This window comes from Apteryx mantelli, chromosome 3, assembly GCF_036417845.1.
Source record: "Apteryx mantelli isolate bAptMan1 chromosome 3, bAptMan1.hap1, whole genome shotgun sequence".
NCBI classification, from domain to species: Eukaryota; Metazoa; Chordata; class Aves; order Apterygiformes; family Apterygidae; genus Apteryx; species Apteryx mantelli.
Genome location: NC_089980.1, coordinates 112,178,633 through 112,205,851, shown reverse-complemented (window position 1 = coordinate 112,205,851; position 27,219 = coordinate 112,178,633). Strand labels below are relative to the sequence as shown.

The 27,219-nt window shown below is 35.9% G+C and overlaps 1 protein-coding gene across 1 annotated transcript in view; it reads left to right on the top strand.

The window, feature by feature from the left end:
• HCRTR2 (hypocretin receptor 2) overlaps positions 1–26,691 on the top strand; it is a 33,643-nt gene extending 6,952 nt beyond the window's left edge. Inside the window, exons 2-8 of the mRNA XM_067294171.1 lie at positions 8,565–8,743; positions 10,176–10,419; positions 17,378–17,493; positions 22,717–22,937; positions 24,360–24,481; positions 25,540–25,740; positions 26,213–26,691. Of these exons, the coding sequence (XP_067150272.1) occupies positions 8,565–8,743; positions 10,176–10,419; positions 17,378–17,493; positions 22,717–22,937; positions 24,360–24,481; positions 25,540–25,740; positions 26,213–26,406 (1,277 nt within the window). The 3' untranslated portion in view covers positions 26,407–26,691. The remainder of the gene's footprint in view (positions 1–8,564; positions 8,744–10,175; positions 10,420–17,377; positions 17,494–22,716; positions 22,938–24,359; positions 24,482–25,539; positions 25,741–26,212) is intronic.
• Positions 26,692–27,219: the final 528 nt, after the last annotated feature.

Genomic DNA, 27,219 nt, shown 5'->3' with positions numbered 1-27,219 from the left:
TGGTTTCTGCCAGAGCTAAGGGCAAGAGCCTGAGCTTAAATGCAGCTCCCAAGCAAATAAGAGACCCCCTCACAGCTCTCACAGCTGTCTCCCACAGTTCTTTTCCCAGCAGTCTGACCCCAGCTTACATGACTGCACCGTATCAGAGCTGTCCTTGGGCTCAGGTGGCCAAACCCCGGCCGGGAGGAAGGGGTGGCAGGGCCGAGTGGTGCACTTGGCACTGACAGAGCTGTCCTCTGCCTCCTGGTTCTCAGAACAGACTTCATGGGTTTTAGCCCAGTCTTGGGAATATGATACTGTCAATGTGGGTTTATGATCTAGCTTCAGATGTTTTATAGTGTGCAAGATATTCGCTGTAGCATTCCACTGGCATAGTGAATTGTATTTTCTTTGAATAGTCTAAAGAAAAGGAGTTCTTACACCCATATTAGAAATAAACATGAAAGGTTTTTTCTTAATGTAACTCCATTTAATGCTGACTGGTGGATGCATTTTGAAGCATAAAGTTTCAAAGTTGCACAGCATTTCAGTCACAAAGCTCACCTTGATTTTAATGAGCTACTCAGATTTTAATTTGAATCATAGTGAAGTATGAAATCTTTTCATTGTAGAATCATGCAGTATGACAGTTATATTTAGGGTCCTTACATCTCTAATGTGAAGTTATGTCGTGATTTTGTAGGCTTTTTATTGTTATTATAGACAGACAAATAATTCAAATGTGATTATTAAATCACTGGTCATTCAGTATAGCCAGCCCTGCAAAGATGACCAGAAACGCCAATTCATAGTTGTAATGATCTTGTGTGTGTGTGTGTATGTATGTACATATGTATGTGTGGAGGGACAAATTACTGTGTTAATCAGTATAGTTAGCTCAAGAAACTGTGTGATGGTGCCTCTCAGTTCCTCCAGAGATGACCAAAATTGGGATTTTTGGCAGACTGTTTTTATTGCATAGCTGATCTTCTGGTAGTAACTCCCATTCTCATTAGACTGTTAATTGTCTAAGATTATGTAATGTGACTAAGTTAGAAAATGAACCCTGTGCCAATTATATGATTGTGCTATTACTCCCAGTTCTGCTTTGTAGAGATTAGCTTTCAGCAAGCATAATTTGATTCTTGTGTTCTTCTCTAGCACCATAGTAATGAGGCAGTACATAAAATATAGAAGTGGATAGGAGAACACAGAAGTAACCAACAAACCCCAAATCACAATTCCTTTTAAAAGCCAGAGTGCAATAGAGCACTTGGTAGCTAGAAAGCATGTCAGGAGTTATATTGCTATAAGCAGACTAGTTATTACATACCTGTTTTTATTTACTTAGATTCTCTTTGTCTTCTGTGGGAGACAGTTCCTCATAAGTACATTTCAGTTAGGCTGACAATCAAGAAAATATTTTAAGATTTCATTTGTTCAATGTTATTCAAATATATTTCTTACAATTTCAGTATATTTCTAGACCTTTACTAGAAAAAAGTGATGGATCCACCTCACATGGACTTTTTTAATTACGATGCATAGGGAGCATGATCTAACCACCCACTCTTTTTGTCATGCTTCTATGATTTTGTTCAAATCTGTTGGTGTGTTTCTAGTGTGTCTTATGAAGAGGAGCTATCACCTCTCTGACAGACTATGTGATTCCTTTGTATATGCAGCCAAGAATATTATCCATCTTTTCAGCTGTCACATCACATATACAAGGACAGTTCTTATCTGCTAGGCATTATTACCAACTGTAGAATTTTTTCAATATATTTTTATTACGACAAACATTGTATAAAAAGTGTATTCTCTTTGTGTCACTATTTCTATTAGTTTTTCAACCTTAACCTGATTTTATGTTAGATTTGTTTTTTTCTAGATAAGATTAGTTATGTAAAAATGAAGTAATGTGTGAGTTTAGAACTTAATAGTGGGTATGAGATTGACAGCCTCGGAAATAGATATCCTCTTCCTCTTCACAGAAGCAGTCTTTGTGTTTTAGATCTTTTGTTCTTGCTGCTGGTCTCAAAAACTCCTAATTAAATATCCTCTGCAATTTGGTTAAAATGCTTCTCACCCCTTAATCAAGATCATCATCAAAATTATTGAAAGACTCACAGAGCTTATGTAAAATAAATAAAATAAGCTTAGGCTTAGGCACCTAATTTTTGGACTTTTAAAATAAAGCAGAAGGATTCTCAATCAGGAATAGATCATACTCACAGTAGTTTCAGGCATAGCATATTCCCTTCCAATAGTGTGCATTCATTCAGTGTTTGAGCAGAGGCTCTAGCACACCAAAATCCCATTTGGTTGCCTATCTACTCAGCTTTTCTCTCAGTGTGATTGCGTTGCTAGACACCTCACCGTCAAGACTTTGATTCACACTAGATAATGTCATCACACAAGAAAGAACAAAAGGGAAAATACCATATAAAGAACCAATTATTTGGCTGGAGGGGGGAGAAGGGGAGGAAGGAGAAGAGGATAGTGTATAACCCAAATCTATTAAACACGTATTTCTTATCACTGTTGATTATAAATCATCATGAAGAGGTAAAGTTCTTTAGAAGTTTTCTGCCTCATGCATTTGAAGATGTTGTTGGTCAGTGCTTGTAACCGCAGAAATACTTCCATATGGCTTCTATGTACCAATATTATGATATTTTAGACACTCAATTGTGATATTAAATTAATAAAGCAAAATTAAGTCATCAAAGTGTGTTATGATGGAGAAAGAAAATAATAGTTCCTTGTCTATATGCATTTGGAATTTAACATTCTTATTCACCAAAAAATGAGATAAGAGGTGGTGTCATTCATTTATATGTGCAAATGTCAGGCATTGCTAGTTATGGAAATTATGTTTTTATTTGGACTGAGAAGTCCAGCTGGAAGTTCACCCATTGAATAAGAGGTTGATGAGACTTCTGGAGTGTTAGAGAAATGGTTTAGGGCTGACATGTAGAAAATAATTGACAACTATTTTCCAGTGGAAGGACTGTAGTATAGTGTTTAATATGCCCAAGACAGCCTAAATCTTCCAGGAGGCAATCAGCTGCATTTTATACCAGCTGGAGCCTTTGTATTGTTTTCATATTCAGCTTCAGATACAATAAATTATGCTAATTGAATAGGTGGCATTACAGCCTCTAATTAAAATACCCAAGGATGCTAAACCAACAGGGATTAAATTTATACATGAATAATACCAATCTAAAAACCTCACCATACTGTGATATTTGAGAGGTTTTTTTCTTCAGGAATATAATGAGGTACCTGAAGCTTTCTTGATGGCCTTCACATAGTATCTGTCTTAAATTTTATCTCTGATTTGAATTTGTTGTGTTCAGTCCTTCATGAGACTTGCCCGTGAGACTTTTTTCAAGGGAGATGATGAGCATTTGGAGGGGTGAGTTCTGAAAGAAACTTCATTATAACAGAACTCCCTTCACTGGGCAAAGCCGCCACAAGTTTTTCCAAACAGAGTCAGCCAGCAACTCAATCCAGTTTCCAAGCCTTCACTGACACTGTGTGGCAAAGGTAAGAATAGCAATTGCTTTACTTAAAGCTCATCTCTTAATTCTGCTAGAAGAAACTGAAGGCATCAGTGGTGAGAAATTTCATTATGAGGAAGGAGTTATGAAAGTTTGATTAAGTAACCACTGGAAAACCAGATGCTCTTTGTGAAAACTGCTCTGTTTGTTTTCATTTGTAGGAAGGTTACTAACTGTAACTTTGAGCATTTTTATAAAATAAAAACTAAAATACAGAAAATAATAAAATAAACTGGGCAGGTGATTACATTCCAATAGAGAGTTATAACAGTTTTGAAGAACTGTACATAATAAAGGAACTTTTCTCAGATTCATTTCTCTCACATTTTTCTCCCACTTTTCTTTGAACTTCTGATCCTCTTGTCTTCACTGCCCATGTTAGCATCGTGTCTCCTGCTTTCTAACTCACACTTATAGCTGGATATATCAAAGGTCATGTAAAAGATTTGCATATAATGTTAAATCATGGTTTATTCAGGGCTATTTTTACTAGTTCATAGATTTTCAGTTGAGGTCCAAAGAGTCTAATTTAAGACACTATTGTGCCCTAACTAAACAGACATCCTCTTAAGTCTGTGGTGTCTCCCAGGTTTTTTAGGAAGGCTGGTGCTGGCCTCATCTCCTGCTTTATGATTTTGCATTACTTTTTGGTAAAATCCACTTCCAGACGAGAACCTTTACTACCTGTCTCTTCATTGCTTCTCTAAGCCGAGCACAAAGCTACTGCCCTCTGCCGTTTCACTCTGGTTGGTAGACAGTGTTTCATACTCTATGAAACTTCTCTTCTCTAGCATGTTTCTTTAGGGCTTATATGAAAGCTAAAAGTGCCTCCACTTCTTTGCAGGCCTGGCTGAGATGGAAATGGAATTGCATATTTAAAGGAGTGAGAGAGGAGTAGAGAGAAGACAAAATCCCCCTGTTCTGATGCTTAACTACTTATAATATAGTCAGTGGCATATCCAGACTACTTTGCACTCCCAGAAAAAGATTAGCTTTTGAATATAGAATAGAGACACTTTCTTGATAATCTGCTAGATCATCATTATATGAATGAAACTGTTGTCCAGAACTGTTGAACAAGTTTAGCACTGTAGTAGACTCAGAAAAGTATCAAGTCTGGAGAGGAATATATTGAACTAACTTTCTGTCATTTACATCATTCTGTTGTATTCATAGCAAATCCTTATAGTTCTATTTATCCTTACACTTAAAGAAAACACCATATACTTGTGCAGGTTGAAAGCAATACTTCAACCAGCAGAGGGCAATAAGTTGGGGAAAAAAGGCTGACTGTCATTTTTAAAATACTTTCTCTTCAGAGATTTTTTATAACAGACTCTCTTACACATACTCATTTTCTGTATATATTCATGCAATAAGTTGCTGGGAGTTTTCTTAATTATTATGGTAGTCTGTAAATGCATAAGTTAGGATGTTATTGCACTAAGCCCCTTACAAAGAGAAAATGGAAAATGGTCTATGCTGCAAAGAACTTATCAAGTCAAAAGGGGAAACAGACAAGCATAAACAGAGAAACCTAAAGTAACAAAATATCCTACATTTCTATGTTTGTAAATTAACTTTCTTCCACCTTTTAGGTGCGTCTTGCCCCTGTAGAGTAGAATTCAAAGGAATTAAGAGCTACTTTCTATATTACTGCTCCCTGAGTAGCAAGGGGAACAGTCTTTTATATTTCTCTGAGGAATAGTAGGCACTGGAGATCATCTGAATTCCATCCTCAATAAGCCAGTGATATGGAAGTCTTAGTACAGAGCTGAGAATTCGAAAGTCCACATTTCTTATTCTGGATCTGATTTACTCAATGGACTTTGCTGACTTCTGTACTGTGCTTTGCTTTTCTCACATCTAAAATGAAAATTTTCTTAGCTCCGTGGGGTATGGTAAGGATTCATTTCCTCATATTGATAGAAAGCTTTGAAAACAACATGCAAAATGCTATGAATTCATTTTTGGTACTGTTTGTGGCCAATGAGATTAACCTCACATTTGTTACTTTTTGAGGATTTTTTTTAACAAAAATAATGTTTACAACTAGGTTCTTTCCCCAGACATGGCAGCACAGGAATAAGAATGGGCTTTGTCAAAGAGTACACATATCTGCTTAAATCTGGCACATTTAGGCACTGACATCCTCTGCTGGAAAATAGGCACTTGTATGAATCAGTTAGCAGTGTAAGACTGTTGAAACCATAGCATGAAAACAAAGCAGCTGAACCCTGAACCTTTAAAACTATATGTTATTTAACTGTTGCCTATTGCTAAAAAGTAGCAAATACAGAAAAAACATGGATACTTGATATAACTTTTGCCTAAGACAAGATGGGACCATACTTTCAATATGAATTAAATTCACGGCAAAGAGAAAGCCATAAGTAAAAGCCAGAAGCGTTAATATTATTGAAAGTGAAATGCTGTTTGCAATTTTTTTCCCCAGCATTTCCTGATGTCAGCGAAATTTCAGAGAGGCAGCAATGTATTATCTCCCCTGTTACATGCTACCTCTACACTACCATAGCTTATAATTAGTCATTGTTGTAAGTTATAACTGTATGCTCAAGTAAAAATAGTAAAGCCTTGAACTGTTATTTTGTAACTACAGTGTGATGCTATACAAGTAATTACTTCATTAGGTAACTTAAATCACTCAAATGAGCAGTAAAGATGATTAATATAGTATTTCCTTTAAGCTTTGATTTATAAGCACTGCCTTTCAGCTATTTGAGGCCACAGCTGAGAAGAACTCAAATTCTGTATCCACAAAGAACACAATAGAAGAAATGAAAGATGTGACAAATTTTCTCCAAAAGCAGTCCAAGGACAGGAAAGAGCCTTGCAGGGGGGATTTGACTTGAATTTACAGTGGCATGACAGATGTATATCAAAGATTAAATTTAAGCAAGCTATATTTTGAAATCCTAGATATCGCATCCAAGTCTGCACAGGTTAGAAGACAAGAAGAGCATCTATTGTGGCACAACAGGGTTTTAGATGAAACTTGGAAACCTACATCCTAAAAGAGTAGTTGATAAAATCAGCTTCTCTTAGAGAAAGTGAAGGCCACCTAGCCCCTCTCTACTTGCCCTAAAATATCCCCAGATGTCCAAACTTTGCCTTCATGAAGAAATGTTCCAGTCTTAGCTCCTACTAAAGCTTTAGTAAAGTCTTGAATCAATATTGCACCAATTTGGGGGCAAGGCACTCTGACAATTAAGTTGTGATCCAATTTGAGGAACATCCAGAGAACAGCAACAAGGATGGTTGCAACAGTTCTGAAAATGATTAGCAGTAGAAGGTGAAGATATCTGAAATTTTACAGCCTGAAGAGATGGCTGGGAAGAGATTTGATAACAATCTTCACATATGTGAAAGATTGCCTCAAGGAAAAACTGTTCTTCATTGCCCTCTGCATACAGAGAAAAAAAAGAAAAAAAGAAAAAAAAAGAAAAAAAGATATAAATAGCAGCAAAGGAGAAGTAGATTAGAAATAGAAAAACTTTTTTTATGGGGAGGATCATTAAACACTGGAACATATTTAGGACAGGCATGAAATCTTCCCCAGTAACAGACTTTAAAAAATGAACTTGACAAGAATGGCTTAGTAGTAGTCTTACTGTAGTTGTGTTGGTCTAAAGACTTAAGTGACACAAGATTTGTGGGGTGAAGTAATATATTTTATTTTATCAGCTGATACAGCTGGAAGATAGACACAAGCTTTCAGGCACGCCATCCTTCTTAGGATCTAAAGAAGCACCTGATCTTAACAGATTATGTGCCTTAAAGTCTATCTATTTTTTTTTCTAGCTGTGTTAGTTAGTTTAATAAGAGAATGGCTTAACTCTAGCTGATTCTGTTTTAGATTTGGACAACCTCCTGAGGACCCTTCTAACTCTATTCTGGAGTGTTCTGTGATCTGCTTAATATATCTAAATTGAGCCTAGTGCTATATCCTGAAAGATTAAGGAGACTTTGAATGTTCTTCCAGATTTACATGATGGATGAATTACTGTTTAAAGGAGAAGAACCTTTGATGTAAAATGAATTGTATTGTTTTCTTGCAACAAGTATTGTGGTATTTCAGGAAAAATTTTTGGATGAGTTTTTAAAGAGCCTTTAGTGATTGAAATCTAGAAATTTGAAAGCTATCAAATGCTACAATTTCTTAGGGTTTTACTTCCCAAGTTATTCCAAAACTTATTTTTTTAAGGCTAGTTTCTCAGGCTCAATTTTGGCATTTCTAATGTATTAGCTTATGTATTTAGTGCCACCATGTTTAAGGAATGATTTGCCTCATTTTTAAAAGCCTTTCAAATTTGAAAACAAAAGATATAAAACAATCTTTAAAGGCATATCTTGTAGATTATTTGCTACATGCTGCTTTTGATCGCAATAGTCGCAATTAAAAATATACCACTTTTAAAATGTTTTGTGCTTAATACTGCAAAAATTAATTTACTTACCTCAAATCCCAAATACCTTTTGCACAGACAACTGTTACAGATTTTCTGCAGATACAATGGATATATTATACACAGCAAAATATTTTATAAAATATTGCATAGATGCCATGCCATTTACAAGACTTCATTTGGTAACATTTTAAATTAAGAATTAACATTGTCATAAAAAAGATGAACTTTTACAAATGTAGACATGTATTTCCACATAATATAGCCAAGTGATTAAAATGGACAAGACAATTGTGTTAATAGTTACTGGAGTTAGTATTTGCAGTAAAATAGGCAGCCTTATATATCAGATTAATATTTCTCATGTTGTAGTCTTTAGAGAACTACTCTTTGTGTACTGAGATTCTCTCCATGTACTCTCTCGTTACCACTCTAACACAAAACACTTATTTTTTACACTAAACTACATATTCAAGTATTCTTTATTAAGCAAAGGACACGCTTCCTTAATCCCACAGTGCAGAGTGTTTTCCTGTTGAAGCATTACCTAGGTTATTTGCAGCACACTAACTTTTCTTTCCAAATTCAGTTTGCATTGCAGTGTGGAAGAATCATCACATGCGAACAGTTACGAACTATTTCATAGTAAATCTCTCTCTGGCTGACATTCTGGTCACAATTACTTGTCTTCCAGCAACTTTAGTAGTGGACATCACAGAAACTTGGTTCTTTGGGCAGCCTCTCTGCAAAGTGATTCCCTACTTACAGGTATTGTATTACTGTGTTTGCACATACATTACCATTGTTATGAAAAAGAACAAAAGCATATTCCTAATCGAGACTATGTGATGGAAGTTTATCTCAGCTAGAGTAGATATCTCAGGATACCTGCACAGGACTAAAGGACTGTTCCACTTATGCGTTACATGTTTATGCTTAATAAATATTGTTCTTGAGGCAACTGATTGGTAGACCTGGGCAATACACCTACTGGAACAATTGCCTGATGCTCTTTACTCTGGGAGATCATTTAAATTATTCAGAAAGGATATAAAGTAATAAAAGGTATATAAATAGAATTACTGGCATTTATACTCTCTGTATGTGGACATGAACATCTAGTAAGTGCCCATGACAGAGAATCAGTCCTTCTGAAGAACTCTAAACTGAGTTTATACTTTCATATATGCTTAGTGACTTACTGAGCATTATTTAGAAATAGTCAAAGTATCCTCATGCACTGGGAGCTGATCACATTGTGTCCCTTAAGCAATTATTGCCACTGTTCATTCATTATCAGTGGATTTAGTTATGAGAACATTTCCGTCAAAACGACTGGCACCTTTTCTAAGTATATCAGATTACACGAACAAACTGGGCATACTAGAATGACAAGCTGTTTGGACTTTCTGTCATTATAAATCAAAAGAATTCAGCAGAATTCTGAATGTATCCAGCAAATTTAATATTTTCAGTGGATACACTGTATGTTCAGGCTAAAGAGTCACATTGTCAAGGGGAATCATTCTCCAGCAAGTATATCCTCTATTAGGTAGAGTCAAAATCACAAAATTCTTTCAAAGCCTTCTTTCTAGTGGAAGAAAATCTGAAGAGAAAGTGAAATGATTGCCTAATGTACAGAGTGAAAGAATAAAACCAAAGTCACAGATCATTTCCTATATTGAATAGAAGGGTAAAATGACTTAGTTTGCTGTAGGCTGATTGTTTTTTCAAGAGAATTTCCATTCTTCCTGTGAAAACTGGAAAAGCAAAATGATAATACTGGTATCTGAGTATAGCATAGAAAAACAAAAAAAACACATTCTACAAAGGAAGAAGAAGGATCTAATTAGTGGTATTATGTTTTAAAAATAATTTTTAAGATAATGTTTTTTAAATTCTAAGTTGCATAATTTTATTCTTACAGCATCTGACCCTGATACACCTCTTCAGCTTGGGTAGCACCTTAATTTGTGAATTGTCCCATTGATTCCAGTGGGACTGCAACAGATGAGGATATCACACAAAATAAATAGATTTATACATTAGTTTGTAATTCTGTAAGAAGTCATTTAAAAAGAAGACTTTTTTTCTGGGAATAGTTTCTATTTAATATTGTGAATAAAGAGCTAACTATGTTGAAAATACAATTCATTTTTAAAACGCTGAGAAAGTTTATATACTATTTTCTTTTCTTTAGACAGTTTCAGTCTCGGTGTCTGTACTAACACTGAGCTGCATTGCTTTGGATCGATGGTATGCAATTTGTCACCCTTTGATGTTTAAAAGCACAGCCAAGCGAGCAAGGAACAGCATTATAATTATCTGGGTTGTGTCCTGCATCATAATGATTCCTCAGGCTATTGTTATGGAGTGCAGCAGTGTGTTCCCAGGACTAGCCAATAAAACCACCTTATTCACAGTTTGTGATGAGCACTGGGGAGGTGAGTGTGTCATTGACCATAAACACTGAATTTGTACTGCTGTTATGTAATAAATATATCAGGATATATTAAAATGAAGTCAGGTTGTATAAGCATATCACAAAATGTTTTTAATTATATAATCTTTCCTAGAACTACTGCTTTTCAAATACTCTGAAATTACGTTTTCTTTTGTATTGCTAAAAGTACATTTGAAACCAAGCTTAAATGGATGAGGCTGTCTTGTGTCTTGACCATGTTAATGTTTCCCAGAGGGGAAAAATGTTCCCACCCTTCAATGCTTATGCTTATATAATTCTCATTGATTGATGGACATTGCAGATAATACAAAGGCTGCAGTATTTAGCCTTCAGAAATAACTACATGAGAACAGAACTTTTATTTACCTGGGATACTGATTTTGCTAATTGCTGGTATTTGATTTAGTCTTTATAGAAAACTCCTGGGACTTCAGTGCAAATTGTATGTCACTACAGAATTTAGAGATGTCATTAATATGGAGTAGAAGGTTAGTCTACAATTTGGAATTTATCATGGACAAGATTATTTAAGTAACTTGGAAGATGTAATAAGTTTCGAATGATTTCATCCAAGAAGTGTTATTCTGCCTGTCCAGATTAACTTTGAATCTAACTTGTTCTGTGTTTGAATTCAACTGTGAGAATTCCTAAGGGTTGCAAGGGAGCAACTGCTTCTGTTTTGTCTGACTTCATCTATCAAGTAGTGCTAGGCACCCCCTTGAACGGTTCACACCCAACTCTGGTGGGTCTTGGCACAACTCCAATGCTAATAGAGTATATGAGTTACATGCTGTGACTCTGACACTGGATAAAATGACCACCGGTAATATCATTATTCACACACAGGAAAATAAAGCCAAATTTGCCAAAGCCTATAACTAAAAGGTGCTTGGTTAATAGCCTCAAGGCAGACTAAAATACAATCAGATTCTCTTTCAGAGCTGTCTCTGTACAGAAAGACTCTAGTCCTGTGAACAATTAAGATAAATTAGTTTAAGCTGTTTGAACTGATGAGGGCTCTTTCTGAAAGTTCCTCCTCTGCTAACTGCCTCTGCAGGGCCGGGGGAGGGGATGAATGAGGAGATGCCGGCCATCACATTCCCTGTTCTTTATCTCCTTCATCCCGCCTGGTCCCCTGGAACACTGCATTGGCTGGTGTACATGGCCGTTAGCTAGCTGGCAGCCATTCCAGGCAAAGATGTGCTGAAAGTTTGTAGGTTAATGGAAACCTCTGTTAATCTATGAGTATTGTACCCACTGTTTCACTGAAGAGGATGTCTGCTCTTTACTTCTAATGTTCTTTTTTCATCTGTGAACAATTTTGTATCCCAGTCTGCTGCTGGATGCTGCAGTATTTATGTGACTGTTTTCCTTCATAGCATTCACTCAGGGTACAATTTGTGTTCATCCATTTTGTTTGAAAGCTAATTATCCATGCGTTCATCACTTCAAGGTTAGATCTGCAGCAAAGATTCTTTTAATCAGCCTAGGAAATGAAAATGATGGAAAGCTCTGCAGTTAATTAATTAGGGAGTCAGAAGAGCATTTTATCAGGAGAACACAATCCCAAAATTTCAAGATCTATATTGGCCACTTTTTGATTTCCAACAGAGAAGTGTTACTTTCAAACTGCAGTCTGTAGTAGCTCTGGAACTATTTTAAAGAGTGCCTCTTGTTCCTTACTTGACTAGAATAGTTGCAGCCCACAGATATGCTTGAGCTAAAGCACCCATTATATAAAAGCACAAAGCTCCCACATGCATTTGCAAGACCCTACCCTTCTGGAGTGTATTTGTCCAAAATGAAATCTGACAATCTTCTGATTATGTTATGAGTCTCAACTCAGACTTTTGGAGAGGTAGAAAAGGGTATGACAAAGGCAAGTACTTATGCATAGAATAATGTTCTTTCTGTGTTTGGCTTCAGAAATGAAGTGCCAACACTCCAGAATGACATTTTGGTTTTTTTGTTTTTTTATTGAGTATAAAATGAAAATAATTTTACATTAAAAATACATGGAAGTTTTCTGAAGTAAGAAGATCTTTATTCCACTTAAAAATAACTATCCTACTTTTATACTGCTGCCTTTTTATGGAATTTTTCTTCTAATGATAATGCAGTGCCATTTCTAATTATTCTGCTGGTGCATTTTAACTATCTGTAAAATAATAATCCTCTCTTCACTCTTTCTAATAATAGCTTATCACTGACTTGAGAGAAAAACCTTTCTATGTGTAAGTATGTTGCTCATGTCGTAGAAGAACTTAGTAACTGTAGTGTTTGCCATGTATTACCAGTGAGGATAATATAATATATTAACATTCCTTTCAGACTATGGAGAATAAAGTGTCATTAGCATAAGTAATTTCCATTCAAATGAAAATGTCTTAAGACAATCAGTTGGACCAAAGCATAGAAGATCCAGTTTTTCAACTAAGGACTTGGATTTGAAATCAGACAGACTGCCAAACAGAATAACAAAAGAACATGGATAACAGGGCAGCAGTTTGAAAAGCCTGGTGAGGTTCGATGTCAGAGGAAGGAATAAAGAGCTAATGTTTGCAAAGAATAAGGTTGCTTCTTTTTTTTGTGCTTTTTGACTGTGGGAAAATATAGGGTCAAAGCAAGCTAACTAGCAGGAGGTTGAAGGAAGATGAAATTTGTGTTCCTAAGAATAAGTCGTATTTGAAAAGAGAAAGTGGAGATGTAGAAACTGCACTTGCTCAAGGGACTCTAAGAAAATTCTATAGGAGAGTCAATTTGTGTGATGAGGAAAGGGATTACATTTGGTTGTTTATTGCTTTGTTTACAACTGCATATCACTTGAGCTGTCTAAAATTAGGGTACTTCTGATGAAACCTTTGTAGAGTATTGCATGTGCTTCAACTATCATATGTCCCAAGGGTGTTAAACTGTAAATTGCCAAGGTTGAAACTCTAAAAGGGGGTGCTTAATGACATTTCCCAAAGTGTTTTGGAAGCCTATACTAATTTGGGGAAGGTAAGGTTGTTGAAACATGAGGTACTATGGAGGAGTAACAGACAGGAAGCTGTGTCCAGGAAAATGTCAGAGACACCAAAGCAAGTGGCAGCACTGCACCCTACCCAGACTTAGGTCCAGTTGCTGAAATCCACATAAGTCTGGTGAGTGGCTGGAAGGACAGTCTGTTCAACACTGTGACGCTTGGATTGCCTTAACAGTGATTGTATAGTGGCGACCCTGACTAATAATAATATTTCAAGTATGCTATTGGAGAGCTGCCAGTGACTGAAAATAGAGCAATAGTTCAGCCTAAAACAAGGCTCGATTTCTTTTTAATTGCTTCTGGTATTCCTGAATATGAAATTCATTGCCAATTCTGGACTGAGGGTTTTTTCATTTCTAGTACTGCCTAATAACAATATTTCATTTGGGAATGGAGAAGGATCCAACATGTGACCTAGGCAGACTTATTTAAGGAGCCAGTGTTGGCCATAGTTCTATAGAAGTCTGTAATTGCTATGTGCTGAATTTGATGATAAAGTGCCAAAATAAAAGAAACATATATTGAAATGAGTTCATCATGTGTCCAAGACAGCTAACCACATTCTCTTAGAGCTGTTCATGAAAAGGGTGCTAGCCAAAGTGCATTAGCCAATCCTTTTGCATATGATAAAAAGAATATGGAGATAATTCTTTCCCAATACTATGTGGTTGAATGGAAACAAAGGGAAGACTTTCTGTATTCCATTTCCTCCTAGATTACTCATAAAATAGTAGAAAAACATATTTTCTTAATTCTGGAGAAAGTAACACAGCTGGAAATTACATTATTATATGAAGGTTTATATATCCTGTTTATTTAAGTATTCAGCAGTTAATTCTATAATACTAATTATTACCTGCAGTGCAGAAAAAAAAAAAAGTTCTAAATATTGATCCCTGACTCTTCCTTAAGTGTACTTTTCAACTATTAAACATACACAATAATTATATTACATAGTGTTAGAAGCTTTGGAAGTTCAGATATGACCTAAAACAGGCTAATTTGAGTGATACTAAAGAGCTCACAAAATTCTGATGTCCAGAATAAATGCAAGGAATGAGAACATTCAGACTACATAGTTTCAAGTGATTTGAAAATGTAGAATTTAAGGCAAAACTTCTGGGCCATTTTTATGCAGAAGTTATACAGAATATTGTTAATACTAAATTATTCTTTGTGGTATCATGAATTGATAATACAAGCATAATATATCAGGTTTTAAAATGTGATTTTAATATTAGCAAGCTGTAACTACGGTAATGTAGGAACATAAATCAGAAGACACTGTGTTGTGTAATCTGATTTTCTCTACTGTGGGCACCCACTTCCCAATATCTCTATTCATTAGGCTTTATCCTAAAAATATACTTTTTTACCTGTCTTGTGCCTGCTTATTGGTTACTCCAAAACCTAACAGAGATTTTTCTGAGACTAGGGAACCTGGGATCTCTCCACAGACACTCATAAAATCTTGGTAGTCTTGTTATTTTTCTCTATTGGTATTCTTAGGGAAGCTGTCAAGAATCAAAGAATTTCATTATGCATCTGTGGCTTAAAGGAATCTTTCATTTGTTAGACATATTAAAACCTTTCGAGTTCAGGTGTGTCTGAGTGTATGTGTGTTTAGTAAAATTCTGGCAAAATCCAGAAGCCGTAGTTTCACACCTCTTCCTCCTTGCTCCATTGAACAACAGGCTGGGACTGGAACACAGTACTGAGAAGGAAGCTTTAATACAAAGTTTTAAATTTAATAATCCCTGCAGCAGACAGAAGAAGGCCTGTTTCAGCATATTGATTATTTATCAGGCAGAGCAATCATACTATCTGACTGGTACTGAGTAGGAATGCTGACCCCAGTCCAATCCCTGTGACCACTTGTTTTCTTTTTCTCTACTTTCCTCTTTTCAGGGAAACAGGGACCAGTAACACAAGAATCATTAATTTCTTCTTAAAGAGATGGTTATTGCAACTAAGAATGATCTGCCTCTGTCCCAAAGCCTATTAAGTGACCCATGGAAGGCAAAGATGCTTTTCTCCTCTTCTGCTTGCGAGTGAGAGGATCAGAGGTTCCAGTCAGGCAGCTGATATATCACCAAGCCCACAGGCTGATTGATGTTCTCATTCAAGGAGCTGGGAACTTACCCAGCTGATAAATGAATGCTATCCCAAACCAGTCCTTCCTCCTTCTTGCCACTGTGATTATCAAAGAGCTTTAAAGCTTTTCTTTGGCTTGAGAAGCTAAACAGAGTCACTCTTCTTAAGGAAAAGTTCTACAAAGTGCTTTGCCCTGGGTGGAGGAGGGACAGGTTTCCTTTGATGTTTCGCAGCTGGCACTTTCCAGGTGGCTAAACTTCAAAGGCAAATGTTAGGATCTTCCTCCAACCTGGCTCATCAGTTCTTTGTAGATAGCTAGGCTCATTTAATGTTTCTCTTTATTTGGAATGCTAAACTGGAAGCCATAAACTCCAGATGGCCTTTTAAATAAGTACTGTCCTTCTACCTGCAAGGGGCCTGGCTGCCTGCAGAGTATTGATGAGGCAGGTGGCACCTCCTTCTTAATAGAAAGAATGTACTCTCAGCTCCCTCACTGACCTTCTGTGATCCCAGTAAGTCATGTTATTCCAGTTTCTCCTTAATCTCTCCACCTGTGAAGCATGAACAGCAGTATTTCCCTGTCTGACAGGATTGTTGTGAGGCTGCATTCCCTGAAGTGCAAAATCATTTTGAGATCATCAGTAAATATACAAACCCAAGTTATTGCCAATTATAAAACAACTGCCCAGAATGGTCTGCCTTCCCCAGGGACATTTGCAAGAGCTAGTAGCTGTAGCTGCTCAGTTAAGAACTGGTAAGTTGGTTTGCTGAGGAATCTCAGAGCAAGTAAGGAGCTAAATCCTGCTCATCTGAATTGTTTCAACCCCGATCCATCAAAGCTGTCAGCTATCAATGACTATGTCTCTATTGCCTTTGCTAACCATGAACATGTGTTAGATTTTGCCAAACCAAATTTCTATTTCCCTGATACCGAAGTTTTTCTGACTGGTGAACAGTTTCTCTTCTACTACATATAGTAGCTTGTGTAATGTCCATTCCATTTCTGAGGCTGTCCATAAATGTTAAGTTGTTATTAATATCAACATTTGGTAATACCAAATTACATTTGGTAGTACAAAAATGAAACTAAGTTTTCCAGGTACCCACTGCACATTCTGCTATAATCTAAAAAGGAGGACTCTGATATAACATTCTTAAAATCATAATATATTCACAACTCTTGTAAGATATTCATCTCTAATCAAATAATATCCATAAGCTGTCCTTTGAAAAGAGATCACGCAATGTTAGGACATGAGGGTAGCAAAACCACTGTTCTTAAAGTGGAGTCAAAATCTCAGGAATTTCCTAAGTTTAGAACACTTGACTGAAATAATTCTAGTTTTTATTTTTCCCATGTAGTTATAATAATATATTACTAAGTATAGCTTGAAGATACATTTATTCCACCACTGAAAAAAAACACTGAAAAGTGTTTTAAGAAGTGCCTGTGTTTCCTCTCATTGATATTCTAAAGTGTATGCACTTCTGTGTTGTAGTCTGTGTTCTTGGCTTATGAGAGACTGTACAACTCACACAGCACATACAGATACATACAGATACAGATACATAGTAGCCCTCACAGAAGGAAAACTAAAGATAGTTACACAACCTCTTAAACACATTAAAAGATGAGATAGTTCAAATAACTGGTTAACTACTGATAGATAATGACATGTTCTATCTTTCACTGATTTAATAGAACATAAACTTCTCGCACTTGGCTTAAATTTGCTCAGATGTTCTTAATTTGGCTCAAAATATTTTTAAAATGTATGTATATTTAAATATACTCTTTCTTTTTGAATTTTCTTTCCAGCTGAGGTTTACCCCAAAATGTATCACACTTGTTTTTTTCTGGTGACATACATGGCACCACTGTGTCTTATGGTGTTGGCCTATTTGCAAATATTTCGAAAGCTTTGGTGTCGCCAGGTAAGTCACTAAAACTAGCTCTGTTTGCTTGCTGTTGTGACAGTGTGTCTATTCTCATGTATAACCTTCTCCATATGTTCCATATTGTCACTTAGGATCTGACTTGTGTAGATTTTTACACTCAGCATTATTACCAAGTTCAGTTACACTGCTGGGTACAGCTCCCCAGGTTAAGAACTGAGATGCATTTAGAAATGAAGGCATTCGGACTGCCTTGCTCAGGTCTATGCGAGACTTCTGAGAGGGAGCTAAGGAGAGGAAAAGAGTACAGAAAGATTAATTTTAGGGAGAAGAAAGATCTCTCCCATTCTTTTTGAAATACTTACTGAAAGATAGACATAGGTGACCTTATATGGTGATTTTATACTGCTAAAATATCCTGTAGCAGTCAGAAGTTAGGATTATCTTTCTCATTTTGTTAGTAGTCTGTTCAACTGTTGTTTTTTTTTATTTTTCATTTTATAAAGTATCAATTTCATAGCGAGTCCAGTCTGAACAAAAGTTGGACTCGAAAGTACAACTATCAGAGCTGTGAAATTGGAATTGTCTGCTGTGAACCTGGATATTATCAGTCATGTTTGATGTCAATTATTACAAATAATTGCAATAGTTTCTAATATAAACATAAAATTTCTCAAGCTTCAAATTAGAAAGGTCAAAAAACAATAAGAATATCTGAACAACAAACAAACAAACAAGCTCACAAAGAACATTTGAATTGAAGTGGCAAAATGATGTGAATTGTTTTCAGGAACATTTTTCCAATAACAGCATTTCCAAGTGGTGTTAGCTTGCTTGAGAATCATTTTCTGGGTGCAAGCAATGCTATAATCAATCATGCATCAGTTCATGGTTCCATTTGCTATCTACTGCTTTGCCCAGGATTTATCAATAGCTATAGCCCCCCTATTTGTCATTCTATAAAGGGCAATAAGCTCATCTTGTTGAAGATATGATGCAAGCTATTCTCTGTCCTGTCCTCTCAAAGAGCTCTAACAATGGCTGTCATTTACGTCAAGATATGAGCATGGATTATTTCTCTCTCACCATTATGTTTAGTACTGTCTGAATTTGAGGCTGTCCTGTCTTGGGCATAATACAGAAGCACCACATCAGAAGCATGTTCTGTATAGTTCAATTTAATCCTTTAGCGAAATCAAAAGTATACTTTAAATTTCCAAGTATATGTATGTTAAAAATAAAAATCAAATCTCATACTGACAAAACACATATCTCATGCAAATAATGAAAATATGGGAAGAAGCAAAATTGGCTTTAAGGCATTTTGATATCATCTGTTCATCAGAATAGCAATTATTCTCATTTCTAATCATATTAAGTTAAAACAGAAGAAAAATCTTGCTGTTTTTCTTTATTATTTTTGTTTTTAATTCCTTACATTTATAAGATTATATAATAAAATAGTATCAACATAAAATTTAACCTTTACAATTTGAGGGGACCCTCTTCACCAAAAACAAAGGCTTAGTTATGTTAGTTTTGAAATTAAGTTCAGTCTAACATAGATTTAAGATGCTTTATGTTGCATAATTATCTGTCTCTCTTTTTGTCCTGTAGATCTCAATGACCTTATCACTATTATCCTTCTCTTCTGTGCCATCCACCTATTATCTCAAACTAACCATTAATTAAGTTAATGCAAAACAATTATTCTTAACCTGTGTGTGGTTTGAAATTTGCTAGTTAAGATTCAGAGCAGAAGTGTCTGGAAACTAACCTGTTTTGTTTTTTTCCTCCAGTCGTATTAGTTGGCCTAATTAAAAATATTATTCTTATACAACTTGCCCACTGAAAAACAAGGTTAGGATGAGTCTTATATATTTTCTTTTCCACTGGCAAAAGGCAAATGCTGCTATGGCCTTAAGACTGTCAGTGATGGAAAATTACAGATGTCTGTTTTCCTAGCGTAGATGATAGCACTATGTATAAGGGGCCACACTAAGTGAAATTAAAACCTCTTCAAATCTATTAACAACTGTGACTTGGCTGCAGATATCAAGCATTTTTCTAAGTGAAACAGGTGTACTGTAATCAGTCATGTAGAGCAAATGAATACAGTGGTCTACATGTATTATTTCATAATAGCTTCAATTAAGAAATCATGCTGTTTACCACAACTTTAGTTAAATATGGTGATTCTCTTGTGAGCTACAATGAACCTTCCAGATGCATGCAATAGAATAAACACTACAAACAGCAAAATCTTTCTATGCCTTACAGTTTTTCTAAAGGTTATTTTTTAAAATGGAGTATGTTGTACTTGCAAATTTTCAGACGACTAAAGGTAAGACAGATTCACAAACCATCCCTACCATACGCTGTGCACTAACTCTTACAGCTAATGATTATGTCTTTCAAGCAGGTCTTTGTATAAAAGCATAACAATCTTTAAATTAGAGATTCATCCTTGTAAAAGGAAGAACGATTATGCCACAGATACCAGAGATTTTGAGTAATTTATTTTAATTACTAGCAAGGAAGTAGTGACTTAGAAGACTATGTTCTCTTGTGTATTTTAAGGAGGAAATTAAAAATAACATTTGAACAAACAAATAGGACTGAATGGTCTTATGATAAAAGTGTTGATACATAATTTATATATTATCTAGTTGCATACTATATACTTGGATATATTGATGCCCATATGCATTTACACTAAAGCCTTTTTTATATTAATAAGCAGGAACCCTGCTCCTTTTTATTTTGGCAGCTGAAATATATCCTTGAAATCTTTGGAAGCTGTTATTATATTTGGAGAGGTTTCCTTTGTTCTTTGATAAATTCCTTGATAATGAATGATTTGAGGAGTCAGAGGAAAGGTGCATAAGATGGTAACATTGCAGCTTTTAGTACCTGTTAGGACACAGCTAGTGAGTTTTTTGTGAGTTATTGGCATTATACAAATTCTACACAATTATCTCTAAAACTGATTCAGTAATAAAAGCAAATGTATACATTATGCTGGCAAGTGTATACTTGCTAGAATGCATGTGTGTATTTACACATACACATGCTTGTAAATATATCTGTACACATACATACGTAAATACACATGCTTATGAAGTATTATGCTCCTTAGATGGCGCTGGTTCAGCCACCCTTCTGTGGATTTTTTCTTCTTTTTTTTTTCTGCCTGAAATTCTTGCTGTGTTATTGCTTACTGGACTACCACTAGCAAAGCCCAGTTATTTGCCAAGTAAAGACAGAGGAGAAGAGGGTTCTGTAGAAACGGTCCCCATCCAAACTCCTGCAAGATCCAACTATTTGATATGTAGTACAGTGAGTTCATATATTGTATCACAACCTCTACTTTTAATCACCTCTTGCTATTAGAAACTACTTGAATAGCAGGTAAGACCTTTCTACCTGCATGGACACATACAAGCAATGTATGCCGTCGTGTCTAACACTTCTGTAGAAACAGTCGTTCACAGTCTTGAGCCAAGATTCTGTTTCTTTTCATCTGAGCTGCATCTAGCTACTAAAAAAGTTGATCACAAAATTCACAAAAAGTGAATCTCTGGCATAATGAAGAGGGCTATTTGGTCAAGCTTCTCCACTTCCATCTTCTTTTCTGATCAGTTCTTGCTACAAATATGGTAATTCAGTGTGACTAAAAAGGAAGAAGAAGCATTTTGGAATCAGAAGAACAGAATGTCAAAATACCCCTGAGAACCCAGAATCAGAATTTTATAAAGTGTATTATCTCAGTAGTGCATGGCAAAGGCACACTACAGTAATATACCCCCTAATTAAGTAGGATAAGTATCCTGGAATAGGACAGCCAGGTTTAGATATGAAACGGACATTGCTAATTTCAGCTGAATGAGTGGGAATACTCAGTAGAAATATTAAGGTGCAATTTTTTTGCTTTGTGTCCACAGACACGCTGGTAAAAAATAAGTTTTATTTTGTATCCCCCTGTTCTATTTCATTGATTTCCTGCTAATTTTAATAGAACTTCAACAAAAGGTTCCAACAGTTGTAAATCAGGTTTGAGGGTGCTCATAAATACTAAATTAAGAACTTGTCTGTGCAAGGAAGCTATGCATGAAAAAATGCAGGGTCCAAATTAAAACATAATAGCAATTCTAGAACAATTCTACATATGACTACTTTTATTTTAGAACAGGTCTTTCCCTTTTAACGCTCTTTGTTTCAGAAATAAGTATCCAAAATTTTATTTTCTTCTGGTTAGTTTGTGTGGATAAGCCCTAATTTTTTTTAAATGATACAACAGAAGATCTGCATTCTGCAGGTACTTTTAAATGTGAATCATTTTATACTCATGGGACTAATTATACTGTAAACAATTGCACTACTCATGAATACAACTATGTTTCTGCCCAAAAGTTTTCAGAAAGTATAATATTGAAATCATATTATGAATATCATTGTAATAGGATCTCTAAAAAAGTTATTGCCATCTATAGTCTTTCACATCTGGCTTCAGAAAAGAAATAATTTTGAAGAACTGAAGCAAAATTCTTATAGGCTTATAGGAGGGCAGAAAAAGTAAAGACTGAGTTTTTTTTAATAGCCTTGGTGCAGCATCTACCCATAGCAAAGTGTCTTTGGCTAACCTAACTCTCCATATGCCTTGGCACTCTTCCATGATTCCCACTCTCTTCATCATTGCATATACGTTCAGTTTGAAGACCTTTACAGGGATATCTATATTTTAGCTATGACATCTTTAGCTGCTTCATTGTCATTTAGGTTGCATGCTTGAAAATTTTACAATATTCAGAACCATGTAGGCTTTAAATCTTTGTTTTCTCGTGACTGAAAAGCTACTTAGCATCTTAAAATAGCAGCATATTAATAGGATAGACTATTCTGTTATACAAGTAAATATTTAATGTAGAACTTTACAGCAGTATAAATTTATAGTAGTAGGGTTAGTAAGTGTGACAGTCTGAGGATACAAGCAAAGCAAGGTGTGTGGGAAGTGAAGACATCTTTTACTACATCAGTTGATATATTTGTATAAAACACCAATTTTTGTCCACTGTTTCAAGTGTGTCTGACAGCTGGTTTGTTTCTTTCAGCTGCATCAATTAATTTAATAAAAAAGCATACTTCTCCCTGTAAGTTTACCTTGTATATGTCAACATGTCTATTTTTTTGTTATAGCTACCCACAGTGTTTGTTTCTCAAAGTGCCAATAAAGAGGATGCCACTTACTGTGTTCATTTTTAGATCCCAGGAACTTCTTCTGTTGTTCAGAAAAAATGGAAACCTCTGCAGTCCTCAGCACTGCCCCGAGGGATGGGACAATCAGCAAAGTCAAAGATTAGTGCAGTGGCGGCTGAAATAAAACAGATTCGTGCAAGAAGGAAAACAGCACGTATGCTAATGGTTGTCCTCCTGGTTTTTGCGCTTTGCTATTTACCAATTAGTATCCTCAATGTCTTAAAAAGGTAAAAAATGTAAACACTTGATAAGCTTTCTGCTAAAAACAATTCTCTGTGGTGTGATACCTTTTATTCCAACAGGTACTTTTGAGAGAGAAGCCTATATATTTCATGATAAAGAAACTGAAAATACACATAAGGTTGCAAAAAATATATAGCTAACCTATCTATAGTACAGAAATTGAAGGCCAGATTGCAGAACTCCTATTAGCAAGCTCTGATTCATGAAAATGGTGTAACCTACCTCCACATTGTTTCCTTTGTCATTTACATGGGTTTACAGCTTGTTTGCTGTAAATGCACGCACAGACCAGCACCACCTAAAGGTTAGTGGGAGACTGCAGTGTTCTGATACAGCCCCGAGGACTGAGAAATACTGCTTTCTAACCTAAGCTCCATCATGTGCAATAGTGAGACCTTAAGCTAATCCTTTAATATGTATATGAAGCTGTTTTTTACATTTTCACCTTTTTCTGTCTTGTTCACTTGGGACAGAAAATTGTTTACACAGTTTTTTGTGCAGTGCTTAGCAGTCTGAGACCTTGATATAGTTATATCTTTAGAGTCCTTTGGAATATTGATAAATAATGACATATAGCAGAAGTTTCTATCTTGAAGCCATTTGCTAATTTCCAGGAAAAAAAAAATCTTAAAGTAGAAACCCTCTTTTGTTGGAGGCTTGTGGTTGAGGAACATTTTATTTTTTAAGGAATAATTTCAAGTTGGACATGGAAGCTTAAATATATCCCGCTCAATTCTGACACTTTCCTGAGGCATAATTTAAGTGCTTATTCATCTTCAGTTCCCTTGGTAGGTGAAGCAGAGAGGGACATGTATTTCTAGAAGGCAATTCAGGTCGCCTATGAGCAGAACCACACTCTGCAGAGAAATTACAAAGGCTGCATAGGCTACAGCAGGCATCTAGGCCCCTAGTTAAATTTTCATTTAAATAGCAAAAGTCAGATGTAAGGAATGTGGGCAAAGCAGATTTCTCTGGAGGACAGAAGCTGCTACTATGGCCTCTATAGCTCATTTTGGAGCCAATTTAGTGCCATTCTAATTCTACAGAATGACCGTGTACAGGAGACAGCCCAGAGCTGAAAAGCACAATGACATGAATAAGACAAAAGCAACTTGGCTAATCTAACAATCATTTACTTAAGCTATTTAGCAGAAAAATCATGCATCTGCACCCCTACAAAGCAAATTGCTTATGGACTCTACGTTGTACAAAACCATTAAGAAAAGAGGCTGATAGATGGGGAGAGGTCTTTATTCTTTCAAGAAAGCTAGCAGTGTTGAATCAGCTTTTCTGTGATATTGCAAATAAGTCATCTGAGATAAATGTAGAGTAGAAGTTGTGTGTGACTTCTTCTTAAATGATTTCTAATTTTGCCATCTTTCAGGTTTGCTTTTCTTTTCCCTTAGGGTTTTTGGGATGTTTAATCATGCTGATGACAGAGAAACTGTATATGCCTGGTTCACATTCTCACACTGGCTTGTATATGCAAACAGTGCAGCCAATCCTATTATTTATAACTTCCTCAGTGGTAAGTTGCAGTTACCTAAAATTCAGGTTTAATGTTTAGCTTAAATGTAATGAGCCACAGCAATAATTAATAGCTGTGTAACACCAGCATAGCTCCTCCAGTGGGAGCTAGATCCTCTTTTTGGAAGAAGTTGCTTATGTATCCCGTTACTTGCAGGCAGTGTATCTATAAGTAAATTAAACAGTGCCAGGGCATGGGTCCAAGTTCTTGAATCTGACTGTCCATACCACTAATTTGTTAGAAAAGTCCCTGGCATGACTTTGGCCTGAAACATTTGCTATTCCCCCACACACTCCCTGGATACAATCTGGGAGTTAGCACAGGCCAGTGGCTGTCACCAGTTGGCATTTTATTTACAGCCATCAGATTTTGCAGGCTGTGAGGGTTTGATAGTATGGGCGTGGCCAGACGGTGCTAATTAGGTTTCAGGCCAAAGAATGCACCAGGATGCTATTTAGTTTACTAGTATGGATTTGTCTTAGTTTGGGTTTGTCTTATTTGATTTTATTTGGAAAGCAGAATCAGGACCTAAACTGGTCCACCGCAGTTTTTTATTGTGCGTAGTGTGAGGATGACTTGAACAATTTACTCTGAGCTCTAAAAGCAGGTTAATGGGCTATCATACACTTTGAATTTTCTTTTTAAATGTACTCAAGGTGAAAAACAAATTAGCCATGCCCTCTCATTTCACATGTCAAATAACAATTCAGTCATTTAAGCCTACCAGTGCTTAATCATTTGCTTTCATTAGATATGTTATTAATCAACAGACTGTCTACAGCATAATTGCAGAAGTCATTGTAGTTAGTCTGTTCTGTCTAGCCAAGAATAGTATGGGATTCATACCATGTCTTACATACATTCTTATGAAAGTTGTATCTTTCCTGTCTTTTCCTAAGCTGTTGAAATTGGGACTTCCTACTTCAGTGGTGTTAGAAGGACATTTGCATATTCTGGGTTAATTTTGCATTAGATAACTGCTTTTTTCTAATCTACAAGCTTTGTTGAAACATAGTTTATGACATAATGTTTCCATGAGTCTTTTTTGTGATTGACAGGGAAATTTAGAGAAGAATTTAAAGCAGCATTTTCTTGTTGCTTCTTTGGCATTCGCCATCACCGTGATGAGCGGCTTACCAGAGGTCGTGCCAGTACAGAGAGTCGAAAATCCTTGACCACCCAGATCAGCAATTTTGATAACGTTTCAAAACTTTCAGAACATGTTGTATTGACCAACATAAACACACTTCCAGCAAATGGTACTGCACCTGTTCCCCATTGGTAGTATATTTGTCTCTATGTCTTTTGATGCTGTGTGGCTGTAGATGATGTTTTGCTCTATATCCATTATCTGTCATCATTCTCCGTTTGGGCCTGCCCTGTATTGACTTGTACACAAAAATCTGTATTTCACAGTAGCACCTGGATCAGGAACCATAAGCTATTTAAGAAAGGGTAATTAAATAAGTAATAGAACATGCTTAAAATGTTTGACAGTAAGAAAATTAAGATCTATCCATTAGAAATCCCCTTAGACTTCAGTCAGGGAGTCTTTGCTTAAAATTTGCAAGTGCAGTTTGGAACATTTTCATGTAGATCATTTTCTGGTAGATCTTTTTTTTAGTAGATCATCTTTATATTGTTAAGAGACAGTGCCAGTCACAGAGTGAGCCGGTCAGCTACCTGTTACAAGCAGTAAAATCACCTTAAAATCTATATTTTATGTTACAGATATCACAGCTACACTGAGCCCATTGAAATCAGTGGAACTGCATCTCCACATACCAGGAATGAGTATGACTTCAAATTTAGACGAAGCAGTGACAGTTTCCGCAGAAGACACCAGCGCAGCAGAGAACGCAAAGTGGGACAAATTCCTCCCTAGCATAACTAAACTTACCTCAATGGAATCACAGCAAGGCTGACTTTGGCTCAATACTCTTAAGACCACCTGAAAATGGCACATTTTTAGCTGTGTTGCAGACTAGAACAACAGGACAAAGGGATTCCTTCAAAATGACTGCCTCTTCTATTTCTTCTCAGTCTTATGGAAACATGCTTACCTCAGTATGAGCTAAAGAACACATCTTTACAAGTCTTTTTAAAGATTGGATTGTACCATACTTTGTAAATATTGTAGATATTTATTTTTATACATTTTAGATGCTGTGAAACATTCTAAATTGTATCATATAAAGAACTATAAGCATTTGAAAGCAGTCTCAAACATCATTTATTTATATCCTGTTTCTATTAATGAGTGACTTATTTGCAAGGAATGCTTACTTATGCACTAGTGATATTCTGGAATTATTTTGCACTTCTTTTCCTGCTACTTCACTTGCAGTAAATTCTGTGTTTGTTATGGAAGTTCCACTTCAGACTGATTTCGTGATATTCCAGGTTACTTTACTAAGCCCAGACATAACTCTTAGACATGAACCCAAAGTGCTGCAAGTCACACACGTTTTCATACTATTACACTAAATTGCCTTTTTTTTTTCCTTCAGACTTGAGTGCCTAAAAACTAACTACTTAAGTAAAACTTATGTGATACTCAAAGGTGCTATAAGCTCAGAATTCCTACTCAGGCCAATAGGAATAACAAGTGTCAGCACCCCTGAAAAACAGGACATTTACTTTGGTGGCTCATTTTAGTCCCTAATGTCTGCAAGTGTTGCTCTAGAAGATCTCTGAGGACCTTTAAAATAGAAAACATTGATTATCTTGCATTTTCT